The sequence below is a fragment of the Xiphophorus hellerii genome, chromosome 18 (genome assembly GCF_003331165.1).
Source record: "Xiphophorus hellerii strain 12219 chromosome 18, Xiphophorus_hellerii-4.1, whole genome shotgun sequence".
Lineage (NCBI taxonomy): Eukaryota > Metazoa > Chordata > Actinopteri > Cyprinodontiformes > Poeciliidae > Xiphophorus > Xiphophorus hellerii.
Window position 1 is genome coordinate 28,889,159 of NC_045689.1, and position 14,638 is coordinate 28,903,796.

The 14,638-nt window shown below is 40.7% G+C and overlaps 1 protein-coding gene across 1 annotated transcript in view; it reads left to right on the forward strand.

Moving 5' to 3' along the window:
• The window catches only part of rtn4rl1b (reticulon 4 receptor-like 1b), a 199,776-nt gene continuing 185,138 nt past the window's right edge, over positions 1 to 14,638 (forward strand). Inside the window, exon 1 of the mRNA XM_032545501.1 lies at positions 1 to 1,005. Coding sequence (XP_032401392.1) covers positions 993 to 1,005 — 13 coding nt within the window. The 5' untranslated portion in view covers positions 1 to 992. The remainder of the gene's footprint in view (positions 1,006 to 14,638) is intronic.

Sequence of the window (14,638 nt, forward strand, 5' to 3'; positions counted from 1 at the left end):
TCCATCTCAGATGTGTCAGGCGGACCTCCAGAGTCAGATAATATGCGTCCCAGGCTGGTGCAGACAGGGACTCTTGGCAGTGAAGAGGGATGGAGCAGCGCGCTGCCCTGTGGAGGGGCTGAGGCGGCATCACTCTTTCCTTCCTCCCTAGGCGCGCAGCGATCTGGTCCATAGTTGGAGACCGACGAGAGATCTTCCCAGATAAGGTGTCAGAAATGTAAGCAGAGGTGAGAGCCGGGAAAAGGAGCGGGATCTTTTGAGAAAGGCGACGGAATCAAAGTCCACATCAGCAGGGATGATTTCTGAGGAGTCATGCGCTCATAATCTGACATCAGAGGCGGGATGTGAATCCAAATAATTTATGGTAATTACAGGTTTCGGACGACTGTGATGCGATTTTGGATGAGAATACGGGGCATGGCCGTCTGACATTTAACAGCTTGTTTTATTTGGGTTTTGTTGGTGGTGGTGCTGGGGTCTGACTTGACCAAAGAAACTGATCTGCAAGCCTGTGCGGTCATTCGGGTCTGGAAGGAGTTGGCTGGGCGAGGAGGGTTCTGCTGTGCGTCCTGACACGCTGGACTTGGGAGAACCGATTTATTTGCACCGGTTTCACAGCGACTGTCTGTCTGTCCCCTCGTTTGCAACCTCCCTGTGAGGTGTGTCGGACTTTTATTTTATTTGTATTTTTTATTTTATCTCAGGAAAAAGGAGCTTATTGTTTTTTGGTCAACACTCCCCCACCCCCCACCCCACGGCAGTCTGCGGCTCGGTGCCGAATCCACGGGAGCGCACGGAGTACCAGAGGAGCGACAGCCGGACATTCTTACACCTGACCAGACCCAACCAGTCCACACCCCCCTCCGGGGAATCCGCTTCCGATCGACTCCAAAAAGTGAAAGGCGCAAGTTTCAAAAGCCTGGAATATACGACTCGATGAGACGCGCAGGACGCAGGACCAAATAGCGCATATACAGACACAGACCTGCAAAATGTTCAAACGGGGTAAGTCTCAAGTTTTGCTCCAGATTCAGTCTCTCCCCCTGCAGGGTGTTGAGATGACCCCCCCCCCTCCACACACACACACACACACAGCCACCCTCCTCTCTGAGTGTTCTGTTTTGGTGTAATGCGTCCACTGCTTGCGCTCCTCCCGGTCACAAACCAGATGTTTCAAATGAAGACCCGTTCATCATGAGGCACCGCCATGCCCTGCAGATTGTGTCGTTACGAGCGTTGCGCCATTTGAGGCGCGTCTTCAATTTGCACAACGGGCTCCGTAGGTCTGTGGGAATTAAATATTCATCTGCGCGAGGATACACTGGGATGCACTGTGTGATATTAATACAACTGATGCCGCACTGCAGTTTATGAGTTATGCACGGGTCACAAAGCTATTTCAGCCAGCGTGTTCTACTCTCTCTGTTTTTGCTGTATCTGGCGGGGGATAATCGCAGATCCCCCCCCATGAAAAAAAAAAAAGAACTTTTAATATCCATATCCCCCGGATAGATTCACACGAGACCCCACTCTTACTTGACGGCTTTTTTTTTTTTTTTTTTTGTCCAAAGAAGTATCTCTTTCATTCTGTGCTTTAATTGGCCGTATGAGCTGCATAACTATCTCCACAGTAGGAAGAGTAAAAAAGCTCTAATGAGAATGAATTACAGTACTACATGCCCCCACTGCGCAATTATTAGGGGGTTGAAATAATAGCGAAATTAAACTGTTTCTCATTTTTGCTGCCTCTTCTTGATACCCTTAGGGGGCGGGCGTGAAAACCTGGAGATATCAAGAATCCACTTCAGCAGCCACTGCGTTTGGTCTTTCTAATGCTCAACCTGCAGCGTAACCTGCTTCTTTGTTGTTGGTTTTTTTTTTATTAAATACATATGAGATTAAAGCTGCATACACCAGTAAAACCACCAGAAATGCCTCTTAAAGTGCATTAAAAATACTAAACCTGAACATGTTTGTATGTGATGGAGCACGTGATGCATCCTTTTTCTTTTTTTAACTGGATCTTAGTTAAAACGTCGAAAAGTGTGGCATACCATTGTGTTTAGTCTCTCTAAGTCCATTACAGCTGCAAGAAATTTGAGTATTGTCAGACGCTGAAACTTTTGCCAATTCTTCTTTGGAAAATAGCAGAAGTTCAGTCACATTTGATGGAGAGCGTAAGCAAAGAGCAATTTTCAAGTCTACCTACAGGTTCTCCATTGGATTCAAGTCTGGGCGAATACATGTTTGGAAGACGAATGTCCGTCACAGTTTAAAGTATTTTTGCAGCCTTGAACAGATTTTCCTCCAGGACTGATCTGTTTTCTAGAACCCTGTTGAAAAATAAAAAAGAAGCATCTCCACAGCATGATACCGCCATCGCTTTTCACCACACAGAGGGTATGTGTCAGTTTTCCCCTGCACTTAGCACTTTGAATAACCAAAAAAAAAAAAAAAACAATAACATTTTGCTCTCAATCAGACCACAGAACATTCCTCAGGGTGTTTTCACATTTGATCGTTCAGTAGACTCGGTTCGATTGGGGTCTAGAATTGCAACATTTGTTGCGTTTTCAGCTGGTGCGGTTTGGTTTCACACTCCAATGTGTCAAATGATCCAAAGTCTGAAAATTCTGTTCTCCCCCTCGCCTGTGGTGGCGTCGCACCGAGAACCACTGAATAAAACAACGAGAAAACCTCCGAAGAAGACACTGAGCACAACTTCCTTCTTCTCAAAATGTAAACAAAAATGTATCAGCGGTCGTAGGATTTCTCTTGTTTTTGGTAAAAGACAAGAGAACATATGTGCGCAAGACTCACACTTATGTTTTGGAAGTATTTACCCAGAATACCCTGAGATATATAGCCCGCTTCCTGCTTTTGGAGCGGTTTCTCCACTTGGCATTCACGTACGCATTCGAACCGCGCCGGAGTTCACGTCAACTGAATCGAGACCGAGCTTTTTAGGTCGAACCAGAGTTTGCTTTTTCTTGTTCCGCTTCAGAGTTTGATTACACATTCTATATTGCATTGTGATTCTGTGTTTGTAATGATGTAAAGCACTTTGAAATGCCTTGCTGCTGAAATGTGCTATACAAATAAAATTTGATTGATTGATTGATACACATACCTCCCAAAACGAACAGGACTTTCTAGGCAAACAAACCAGAGTTTGATTAAAGCGGACCAAACAGGGGGGGGTGTGAATTCACCCTTGCATGTTTGCTGGCTTTCACTCTGCAAATGGAACTCCTTATCCCTTCCTTGAAGCAATGGCTTTCTTCAAACCACTCATCCATAAAGAGCATACTTGTGGAGTCCATAACTAATAGCTTATTAGCAGATTCTTCCATCTGAGCTGTGGACCTCTAAGGCTTTTCTAGAGTTATTAGGATCTGCTTCTCTGCAACTCATTGGCAATCTTACCTGTTGGTATAATGTCTTGATTAGCATGTAGTGGCGGCAAAGGCTTTTCATTTTTTGGATGATGGATTAATCAGTGCTGATGGTCAACTGTGAGATATTCAAAGATTGTTATATTGTTTTATAACCTAACCCTGTTTTATGTCTCTCCACAACTTTGTCCCTGATCTGTCTGGTGTATCTTTTGGTCTTCATGATGCCGTTTGTTCTCAAATCTTTTTTTGCCAAACCCTCTGGGACCATCACAAGTGGTCTCTTTTTTAATAATTAAGACATCTGAAGGCATTTGGTTTTACTTAGTGGTATGAGGACCGCGACCCGACACCGGATAAGCGGGCGGGAGGGAGGGAGCTAGGTAGATGGGTGGGTAGGTAGGTAGGTAGGTAGGTAGGTAGGTAGGTAGGTAGGTAGGTAGGTAGGTAGGTAGGTAGGTAGGTATCAGGCATAAAGGGGCCTGAACACTTTCTGCACTCATGACACACTTTTTGGATTTTCATTTGCAAACCAAAATTAAGAATTTGCTACATTTCCCTTTCACTTCACAGACAGGCACTACCTTGTGCTGAGCTCACAAAATCAAGTAAAGTTCACGGTCGACAAAATAAAATAAAAAAAACGACAAAAAAACAGTAAACTGGTGCAATTACCTTTGCAAGGCTGAAAGACGCATCTTCAGCCTAGTTCGACTTAAAGTACCCATGAACTATAGTGTTTGTATTTATTCAGGGTCTCCGGTGACAGAAACTCTTCTGTTTGGATTGTGTTTGTTTTTGCCGAGTGCCTGCAGGGCGAAAGAAAACATGTTGGGGTTTTTTCCCTCACTGCCATCGGATTGATTATTGTTGTTCTAACAGCTGAGATGAAGTAGACCTTAGTGATGACTGCTTAAAGCAACGACATCTCAGAGAGGTTATAATGCTGCTTTGTCAAAACTTCATACGAGGCAATGGAAGTATGAAAAATACCACAGTTTTACAGTATTAGCGATTACAAAAATATACAAAATCTCAACGTATAAAATGATCTAACTGGCTTCATTTATAAACAACTTGCGAAGCAGCTTCTCAGAAATACTTTTAAAACAGGATTACCTTAGTAGGAGTGATGGGTGGGGCTCCTTTTGGTTTCCACATCTTGACTATGAGAAGTTTTAATGATTGGAAATATTTTCAACAGCAGACCTGAACATAGAAAACTAAACATTAATAAAGCAAAACAAAATCAAATATTTAATATTTTTATGCAAAGATGTGAATATGTTTTGATTGAGTTTTTTATTTCAAGCAGTTTGCCAGCCTGGTGTGGGCAAAAGTGGGTGTCACACCCGCCCACTTTCCCCTCTCAGCTCCTCCAGACTAGCGGCAGCAGCAATTAGCAAACACCTGGTGGAACTGCTCATCTGCTGAGCTCATTATGCTAACGACTGCTCAGTCCTAAGAACACTTGTAAACGGCATAAAGAAGAAGCACTGTTAAAATTACATGCTGAAGGTGGAGCGTCAGAAAGAGTAGGAGCTTCTTAAAGAGACAGCGGCCAAATATCTGGGTGACAAATTACAATGTCAAACGTTATGTTTGACATATGCAGCATTTTCATAGCAACTTAAGGTAACATATTTACTTAATTGTGTTATAAAATATGAACCATGTTCCTGGAAAATACACAATACTGCCCCTTTAAGAAAATACCCTGACTCATTTCCTGTTTGATGAGCGCCACTTGCACCGTGCATCAAAATGTGGGCAAGAATGGCCAAATGATTGAGAGAAAACAATAAAGTGAGTCAATGAGAGGAAGTGATGTACAGCTGAAATTTATGCTGCCAAACGATTTTGAATCCTTGCGTTACATCATCATACGTTGTGGTTTATTCCTCTCCGCTAAGTGCTAGATAGCTCTCTGCTTCATCCTCTGATAGTCCTGGGAACCTTATGATAGTGCCCAAAATGAAGCTGCTGCTGTAACTACGTGGCGTTTTACAGGCGACTTCGTCTGCATGGAAACACAATCAGGTCAGCCAGCTGACCAGCAGTGAGCAGCAACGTGTGAGGAAGGAGGAGTGCTGGATTACTTCCTGCTACGTACAGCTTCACTGGGCACTGTCTCTCACATTTTACTCTTTATGATGGAATGGTAATTCAGAGGAGCTCAGTGTTTCAGCTGCTTTGCAGTTTTCTGGAAGTTGTGGTGCATAGAAGCCAAATGCTGCTAATACCTTTTTTTATCCTAAAGATGGCTTTTTTTGTTTGTTTTTTTTCCGGTGGTGGTTGTGGGTGGAAGAGGTGGGGAGTAAACGAGACTCACTTTCTGCATTCTCTTCAGAAGTCAGCCGAGCACAACACAATCTTTCCAGAAACAGAAAGGATAATAAGTGATCATCGGCTGAGATTATCTCTCAACACAAACATTTACTGGCGCGTTGATCAGTAAATAGAGAACAGACAGGTGGGGATCCAATTTGCATGCCTCATCCCTGCTCAGACCAAGGCTTTTTGGGGTTTTTTTTGTATGTAAATCAGTTGCTTCTCCCCACCCCCTACGCGCAATCCAAGACGACTATAAATCTCTTAATTCAAAAGCAGCGCATTCAAAGCGCTTGGTTTTCCACCGCTCTGCCAAAATGTGTTCTGTATGCCAACGAGTCTGAGTCTACAACAGAGAGGCAGGGACGCGTCAGCGTTGGCAGGAACAGCGGAGAAAGTTCTCTGGTGAATTTGAATTTTTTTTGCACCTGAAATAACACATCTTATGGGGAGCCAGGATGATGCATCATGAGCAGCAGCCGCTGTGAACCGATCCGCCATTCACAAACACATGCGAGGAGAGCGTCGTGCCGCAGCAACCTTCCTTCCTAGGCCGCGCCGATCTGCGTCTCCTTCTTTCTCGTTTTTTTTTTTTATATATATTTTTTTAATGAAGTACACATGCAGGTTTTGTAACACTATCATTTTTTTTACACCCTTAAATCATGATATGAGCTATAAAGACAAAAAAAAAAGAAATAAAACTGTCTGAACATGCACTGCTTACGCGAGTCTTTCCTCTCCGTCACTTTGAGCACTTTTGAGTGATTCTACATCTGGGTGTACAGATCTATATTTATGTAGCCGTGCGAGCACACATGTCAGCTCCGTCTCCGTTTCTTTCACAGTCTCCCGCTCCCTCTTTCTCTCTATTTTTCTCTTTCTTTTTTTCTCAAAACCAGTCAGCCACAGACTGGGCACAAGGGATGATCTGTCAGAGCAGCTTTCAGACGGAAAGGACAAGATGTCCACTGAATTTACTATGGTGTGTCGTGCTGTAATTGCGGCTACATGTTATTCAGGATTATTGTATAAGGGGCTCACAGCTGAGCCCCCCCCTTGCTAAGACACACCACATGCACAGGGTGACTTGAAAAGACAGGCATTTGATTTATGAGCTGAAAAGCAACATTTAGTTGCATTTATTGCTTGGATTGTTATTTGTTGTTGTTGTTATTGTTGTTCCCCCTCCCCTCCTTCCTGTTTTGACCCATAAACTAAGCTCCATTGACCTGGCAGTCAAAGGGGCAGGTTTCTGTTCACTCCAGAACAGCTCAACAAAAAACAAAAAAAAAGAAGAAAAAATCAGTTTGCGAAGACTTAAAAAACGTGCTTAGCAATATCTCCGTCGACATCAACCCACCTCCGTCTTTTATTCACTTACATCATTGTTGCATTGTGATGCTATTTCAAACAGAAACTGCTTATATCCCACTTTTGATGCTACTTAAAGACGAATTTCACCGGAGAACACAGAGAACTGGGTTGCGTTAGACACTAAAAGCAAAAAAAAAAAAAAGAAGAAATCTTTCAGCAGCCAGAGTGCTTTCTAGTCTGGATTCTGCAGAAACTTTGACTCAATGCTACCATGAGGAGATCATTTAAATTGATCCTTAAATGTTGAATATCTCATGAGTTAAAGACATTTGTTGTTTCAGAACTTTCAAATAGGTTGCATATGAAAGAAAGAAAAAAATTACATTTATTTAAGGTTTTTTAGCTTGTAAAAAGTTAGACAACTATTAAAGGGGGGAGTATTATGTGATTTCCAGGCACAGAGTGCCATTTTATTGTAAAAAACAAACAAACTATGTTACATTCAGTTGTTATAAAAGTCCTGTCCATAAAATATGACATAAAATAAATTTGACTTTGTAATTTGACACCTTGAAATTGGGCTTCTGTCTTTTTAAGAAACACCTGATCCTTCTGAAACTCTGCCTTCAAAAAGTCATCACAACATGGTTCCTCCATTAACCCTTTAACAACAGTTTTACCAGCGTTTCACTGAGAAGTAGCTCGTATAATGAGCTCAGCAGATGTGCCTTTCCTCCAACCGTTTGCTAATTGCTAATGGCTAGTCTGCAGGAGCTGAGGGGCAGGATTGCTATCTGAGGCAGAGTCTTGGAAACTGCAACTCTGAGGAGCTTGAAGGCGGAGCTAGGTCCACCCAGGTGTTTCGCACAGGTGAATGGTTGCCATGACAGATTCGACAATTTCTCAAACATGCATGAAAGAATAAAAGCAACATTACAAGTGTGTTTTTGATGTGGGAATAACATTATAATATCATTTAAAGTAGAGTATGTTTAAACAAGCAAACCAAAAAAGTTATAGATTTGCAATTACAGATTTCTGGTCACTTTGATCAACTTTGAAAAAACTAAGCACAATTTACTGATCTGATTCAGTTATTTACTTAATATAAAAACCCTTAGCAACTAAGGGTTTTTACATATGACACATAACTTTCTTCCTTTGTGGTATTGAGCACTAGAAGTATCACAAGCTCCAAAATTGAAAACACTGCTAAAAGGAGATTAATACAGCGACTTGGAAATCAATCAGACAGAGATTGGAATTGAAAAATTATCCCATCATCAGCACTGATCAGTGATTGGCAGGTGAAATGCAAATAACAAAAAAAAAAAACTCACTAAATCAGTGTGGAGGACCATCAATATGCGCGCACACACCCCCACACACACCCCTGTAGACATGTTTGCTATGTGCAAGTGTCAGGTTTCCAAGATAATAGTGAATTTGTAAACACGTGTGCTCTAAAATATTTTTAATGGGCTCACTTTAATGGAATGTAGCTCCAAGGGAACAAAGAAAACTGTAATTGCTCTCCAGATTATTAAAGCCTTATGTTCGCAAGTATGTGCATTCAGATCAGCAAATGTATGGCTAGCAATTAGTGCAAATAGATCTCGCATAATATACGTGTTATTTAAACGTACACAATACAAAAACAAGTCACTGTGTCCCCTAACCTTCCGGCTCGGCAGATTAAGGACAATGCAAAAATAATAACTTGTGGCGGTTAGAACGGTTTCGAAAGCAGCTGTAAAATTGACGCATTAACTACAGGAATAGAAGATTTCTTGTATATTTTTCGAGTATTTGGAGGGTTTGTCATTAAAGGTTTCAGCAGAGCAAACACACCACAGGAAATACACCTGTGGCCCTGGAAAATAAGCGAGCCTCAAGCTTGATTTTTAAAAAGAGATTCTCACACGAGGAATGTGTGACTCATAAACACGAAGTGCTCCCAAGCAAAATCTGTATGCGAGTTTTTTGCAGCTGACATGTATGTTTCCAAAATGGAGTCAGACGGCATCATCAGTTGGGCTGGAACTAACGATTGTTTTAGTAATCAGTTATTCAGACGATTAATCGATTAATCTGATTTTAAAAATGGGCTTTTTCAGCAGATTTTTCATTTAACCACTTAAGTCTTTTGTTGTACGATATTAGAAATAGATTTTAAAAATGCAAATAAAACAAATCAGTTCATTTTTTTAAGTAAGGAAATAAACATTTTTGCCCAAAATACAATAACATAGAATTACATAACATAACATAACATAACATAACATAACATGTTTCGATTCAACATGAAAAGCTCAGCCTTTTCTGCTCGACTTCACACCAATAATCACATCAAAAATCTGTGTATTTTTTTGTTCTTGTTGCTTGACAGTTTAATAATTGGAAAGCAAAAGGTGCTAAACATTGGAGATTTTTTAAAATGATTATTATTACAGAATTTGAACCAGCTGAAGATAAGACTATTCCACTTGTGTTCTGGATATGTGTGTTTAATCATAAATGTAAAATGCACATATTCTTTGTAGATTTTTAGCTTAATTACTGGTCAAAACATGTAATTATTTCAGCAAATGGTCTTTTTTTTTTTTGAGTCTGTATATACCAGCTAGAGATCAATCGACTACTAAATTAGTTGCTGATTATTCTGATTCATCACCTGAAGCTAAAACTATGCCATTTGAGTTGTGGATAGAACCTACTTACATTTTTTTTGTTTGTTTTATTTAAATTCAAAATGTATATATGTGTAGAGTTTCGGCTTAATTACTGGTCGAAATATGTTGGCATTTCATCAAATTGCCTTTTTTTGAGACTATATACTCCAGTTTACGATTAATCGATTACTAAATTAGTTGTCGATTTTTCCAATTAATCGATTAATCGTGATTATTCAATTGACTAATCAATTAGTTGATTATCACGATTGTGGTTAATCGTGATTAATCAGTTAATCAGCTCTAGTTCCCAAAAGACAAAACAATTTGAAATATTGACACAAATTTGGACAAGAGCCCCATCTGTTCTTGTTTATAGTAAACTTTGAGCCATCACAAAGGCCAAGAGAGACTTGGGTTTAAAAAATAAAAAAAGAAGATTCCTTGCTCATTTTATCGCTGGACTAATCCTCTCAGAGCCTCGGAATGTGCCATCACTCCATGTCAGCTCCGCACCGTCGTACTTTCCGGCGTTAACTCGGGTTTTATGTGAGAGAGAGAGAGGAGAGAGAGCGGGGCGACGACTGAGTTCGAGAGGAGAGGAGGTTTGAAAAGAAGCGAAGAGGATAATGTGGAGGGGAGCAAAAAAATACAAACCTCAAAGTGATCCCTTTAAATCTTTCTAAGCCGCCTGAAAAATAGAAAGTCTGAGCGCAGAGTCGACGTTTCTACTCTCGTCTGACACTTGTTTAGAAGTGCAAATCTTAGAGCACCTTCCACCCCTCTGTTAGAAATGGTAATCAAAACATCAAGTAGATGCATGGAGGTGAAGAACATGGGCACCAAAAAAAAGGAGTAAAAAAAAAAAAAAGACAAGAAAAAACGTGCTTGCTTTTTAAAAAAATTTTTTGTTAGTTTCTGTTTTTAAAGCTGGAGCTTTGATGCAGTAGAATGGAGAAGGAAAAAAAAAAAACGCACTAAAGTAAAGTGACTGATTGGTATTCTGGAGATCTGTCCTAGAAAACACAGAGTCTCAGATAATTGACAGAGAAACAATCATCGGATAGCTGAGTCACATTTATTAGACAGCCAGACAGTGTAGCTCGGCCTCTGTCAGTGAATTCAAAATGTCTCATTTAGCCGAAGGAGATTCTCGATACCCCAAAAGCCATTTATTCAGCACACAAAACACAGGAGTGTTTCTGTGGGAGGCAGTGGCACTTTTTGATCAAATTTCTCCTAACAGAAGATGGCATATAATTAGTAGGCACACACGTGAGAGGCAGGGTGTGTGTGTGCGTGTGTGTGTGTAGCAAGCGTCGAGTTGTGCGTTTACTTCTGGGAACCATTTCACCGTTCCATTTTCAACCATTTCGCAATCAATCGGGTCGCAAGGGGTCAGAGTTCGGAAGTGGATGCAGTGCGGCGAGGCGAGTCTAAAATGCAACATTTGGATTTGTAATAGAAGACAGGGGTGAAAAATTACAACAAAAAAAGGGCACCGACAAAAAAAACCCCGTCTATTGCAGTTTCAACAAAAAAAAAGGAGAAGAAAAGGAAAAAATCCACCTGATTTCTGTGCAAATGACATTTTTTCCCCCCTTTGTTGTGGAAATGAGTTGCAAGGCGGGTCATTAGTGGATGATAATGAGGTGAAGGAGACAAACAACCGAAGCCCTGTTGGTTTTTATGATATTAATAATTAAATTGTGATTAAGTGGCTAATTGGAGTTTAAAGGTCAATGTCAACTGGAATCCCATGGATTCTTTAGGGAGGCAGAGAGGACGACAAAGACGGTCCAGGAGACTGTTGACAGTAATCCCAGGTGCTCTCCTGTTACCGTGACAGCCGCCCCCCTCCTTACCCCACCAGTCTTGAGGTTTCCTCCCCAGGCGACATTGCCTTTGTGTGCTGAGAGCAGCAGTTCAGTTACACCGGCACCGGGCTTCTGCCCTTGTGGCATTGAGGACATGAAGTGGCATGTCCTCCAAAAAGGTAAAAGGCTCTAAATAAAATAAAATAAAATAAAATAAAATAAAATGCAGTTATAGTAGAGAGGTATCAGTCAATCTGCCAGAGGGCAGAATTAGCCCAATCAGCAAGTCAAATATTACATACTACTGTACATCAGCATGTTTTTCTTTCCTATATTCAGTAAATTGATCAAAACTAAGAACTTTTACTGCTTGATTTACTTGTTTTGTTATTTTAGGAACTGTTTTGGTCTGTATTTGGATGTAATCTGACAGGAAGGGGGCAGAGAGAAAGGAGCCGCGGACGGGCGTCGAACTCAGGATGGTTTGTGTCGAGGTCTTCGGATTTTTGCATACGGTGTAACCATTGTGCCACGCGACGCCCCTTGATTCATCTTTTTATTATTTTAACAGGAACTGGATGAATTACAGGGACATAGAGCATAAATATGCATATCTTTCAGTGTCTGGCAGTTCCATTTTGATTTTTCCGTTTCTGAATCCGATTTTCTAGAGATTCTGTTTAAATTACGTGACTGACGAGAGGAACGGGCGTTGTGTACAACATTTAGTGTTAAAGCAATCCAGTAAAGGTTCCATACTGTATCAAATTCCTTCAGTTTTCATTTAAACAAAAACTGGTTTGTGCTTAAAATTTTGTAACTTAAATTACCATTATTGGGCAAGTTTAGGTGCCTGACTTTCAAAGAATTATTCACAAACCATTGCATAGACATGTTGTTCTTTCAGCAAATGGCCTTTGTTTGAGTTTGTACATTCTAGTTAGTACATTCTAGTTAGAGTCAATTACTAAATTAGTTGCCGATTATTCCAGTTAATCAGCTGAAGCTAAAACTATGTCACTTGCGTTCGTATGTCACAATATGAGTGGGTGTGTAATGCGATATGCAAATTGGAACGGCAATGACATATTCTCCGTTCATTTTTTGAGCATTTAGAATACGAATTCCCATATACCCCACGTATTGTGATTCTTTACAGATTTTTTTCCTACACCCCTAATAGAGGTGAAAGGTAGACATTAATTTTTAAATTTCAGGTTTCTGAGACCATGTAGCATCATTTTCAAACTATGCAAAGTTAGACTTTATAACAATCAGCAGCACAGACGGCGAGGTGGTTGGTGGGTAATTTCCAACAGGCAAAGTCTCTTGACTCCTACAGTGATTTATTGCTTATTATTACTCAGATTATCCCGGCTCTTCATCCACACCGCAGTCAGACATTCTTTATCTCGGGGTGGTTAATGTGAAAACAACGGCTAATTCGGCCTCCAGAGTTTACACATTTACAGATGTTTTTTTCTTTTAATTTATTTATTATTATTATTTTATTTGTTCCAGCGTGGACTGTGAGGCAAATTTTCAAACCAGTCTAATGGGAACGAGATGACTGAAAGAAACAAAACCATCATCTCTCCGGCGGTGCATCTTGCCCTTGCTTTCTGCTCCACCAGACCTGGCCTCGTCATTCCCGGCGTTTAATGAGACAGGCTACTGTCACAGTCACATCTGAGCTCGCCTCTTGTAGTATCTGCCCTGACTTTGTTCCGGATAATGCCATCTCTGCCCAGGCTCCTGCCACCGCTGCGGTCGACTCTTAGGGAACAGTCAGAGCGCTGGCAATTTGCTGCAATCCGCTGGAATTCATTTTTCCCTTTATGGACTCTGTGGTGTGGCATCGGCAAAGTTCATCGAAATAAAACCAGAGTAAATGATTGAGCCCATCTGGCGTGATCGAACTAACTTTCTTGTTATTCCTATTCCTTGTTTTTATCTGGAATGTTCCGTTACGGTGCTCTCCACGATTTTCTTTTTTTTTTTTTACATTTTGCTACGTTATAATCTCCAGTTTCAATGTATTTTTATGGGATTCTAGGTAAATTGGAAGAAAAATAGCTTGTATATTTTTACACAAACATATCTGAAAAGTGTCCAATGTGTTTGTATTTTGCGCTTTTACTCTGGTGCCACTCAAAGGCAGGTCGGTAGGCAACTTGAAGAGTCTTCCACACGTTGAAGTGTGACATGCTGAAGCCGGAATAGAACCCACAACTTTCAGACAGCTACTCACTGAGCAATCGATGAAATCTAATGCAGTAAACTGCTTTCTATAGCTGAGCATTAAATCAATAACAACACGTATCGCGATAGACACATGATTAATAGAAAATACATCTGAGGGAATGTTTAAGATCGGTGGTGTCAACTAACTTACTAACTCTTGGGTTACCTAGCAACAACTTGTTGAGTAACTTGCGCAGCAGCAGTTTCATGTTTTGCCACACCTCTTCTTAACTGTTTAAAAATTAAAAAAATTAAAAACAGTGGGATGGAGTGAAAGGAGAAAATGCGTGCAAAACCTCGGAGGAAACTGTGGATAAAACAGGAAAGGTAACGCCACCAGTTTGTAAGTATTTCAGATATTTAAAAGAAAAAGCTAATCAGTAATGATCAACTCATGTAATCGTGATACATTTTTCAGCCATATCCTCCAGCCGTACTGCTTTTAGAAATCTTCTATCTGCTTAAAAGAGTCCAACTATGTGTGCCTTAATGTCAGTAAAATCCTGCGTCAGCAGTAAGGTTTCAGAGTAGTTCGAAGTGAGGTTATAAAACACTATTCCAGGCTTTCACAATCTCACAGAATGCAGGTCAATCCATCGTCTGAAAATGGAAATGTATAACACCACTGCAAATATGAGGAGGTATAAACTCCGGTACCACAAAGTACAAAGAAACAACTTTATTCGTAGGCCAACGCGTTGCGGCTTACGACTTTCGTCAGGATCTGTAAATCTGACACAACCGTGGGAATCAATCGTACCGTTTCTCATTTCTTTTAAAAAACGTCTTATCATGACAAGAATTTTGATTAGTTTTTGTCTCAATAAGTAACGTCCTGAAGGTAGCCTTGTTTTCCTGTTTT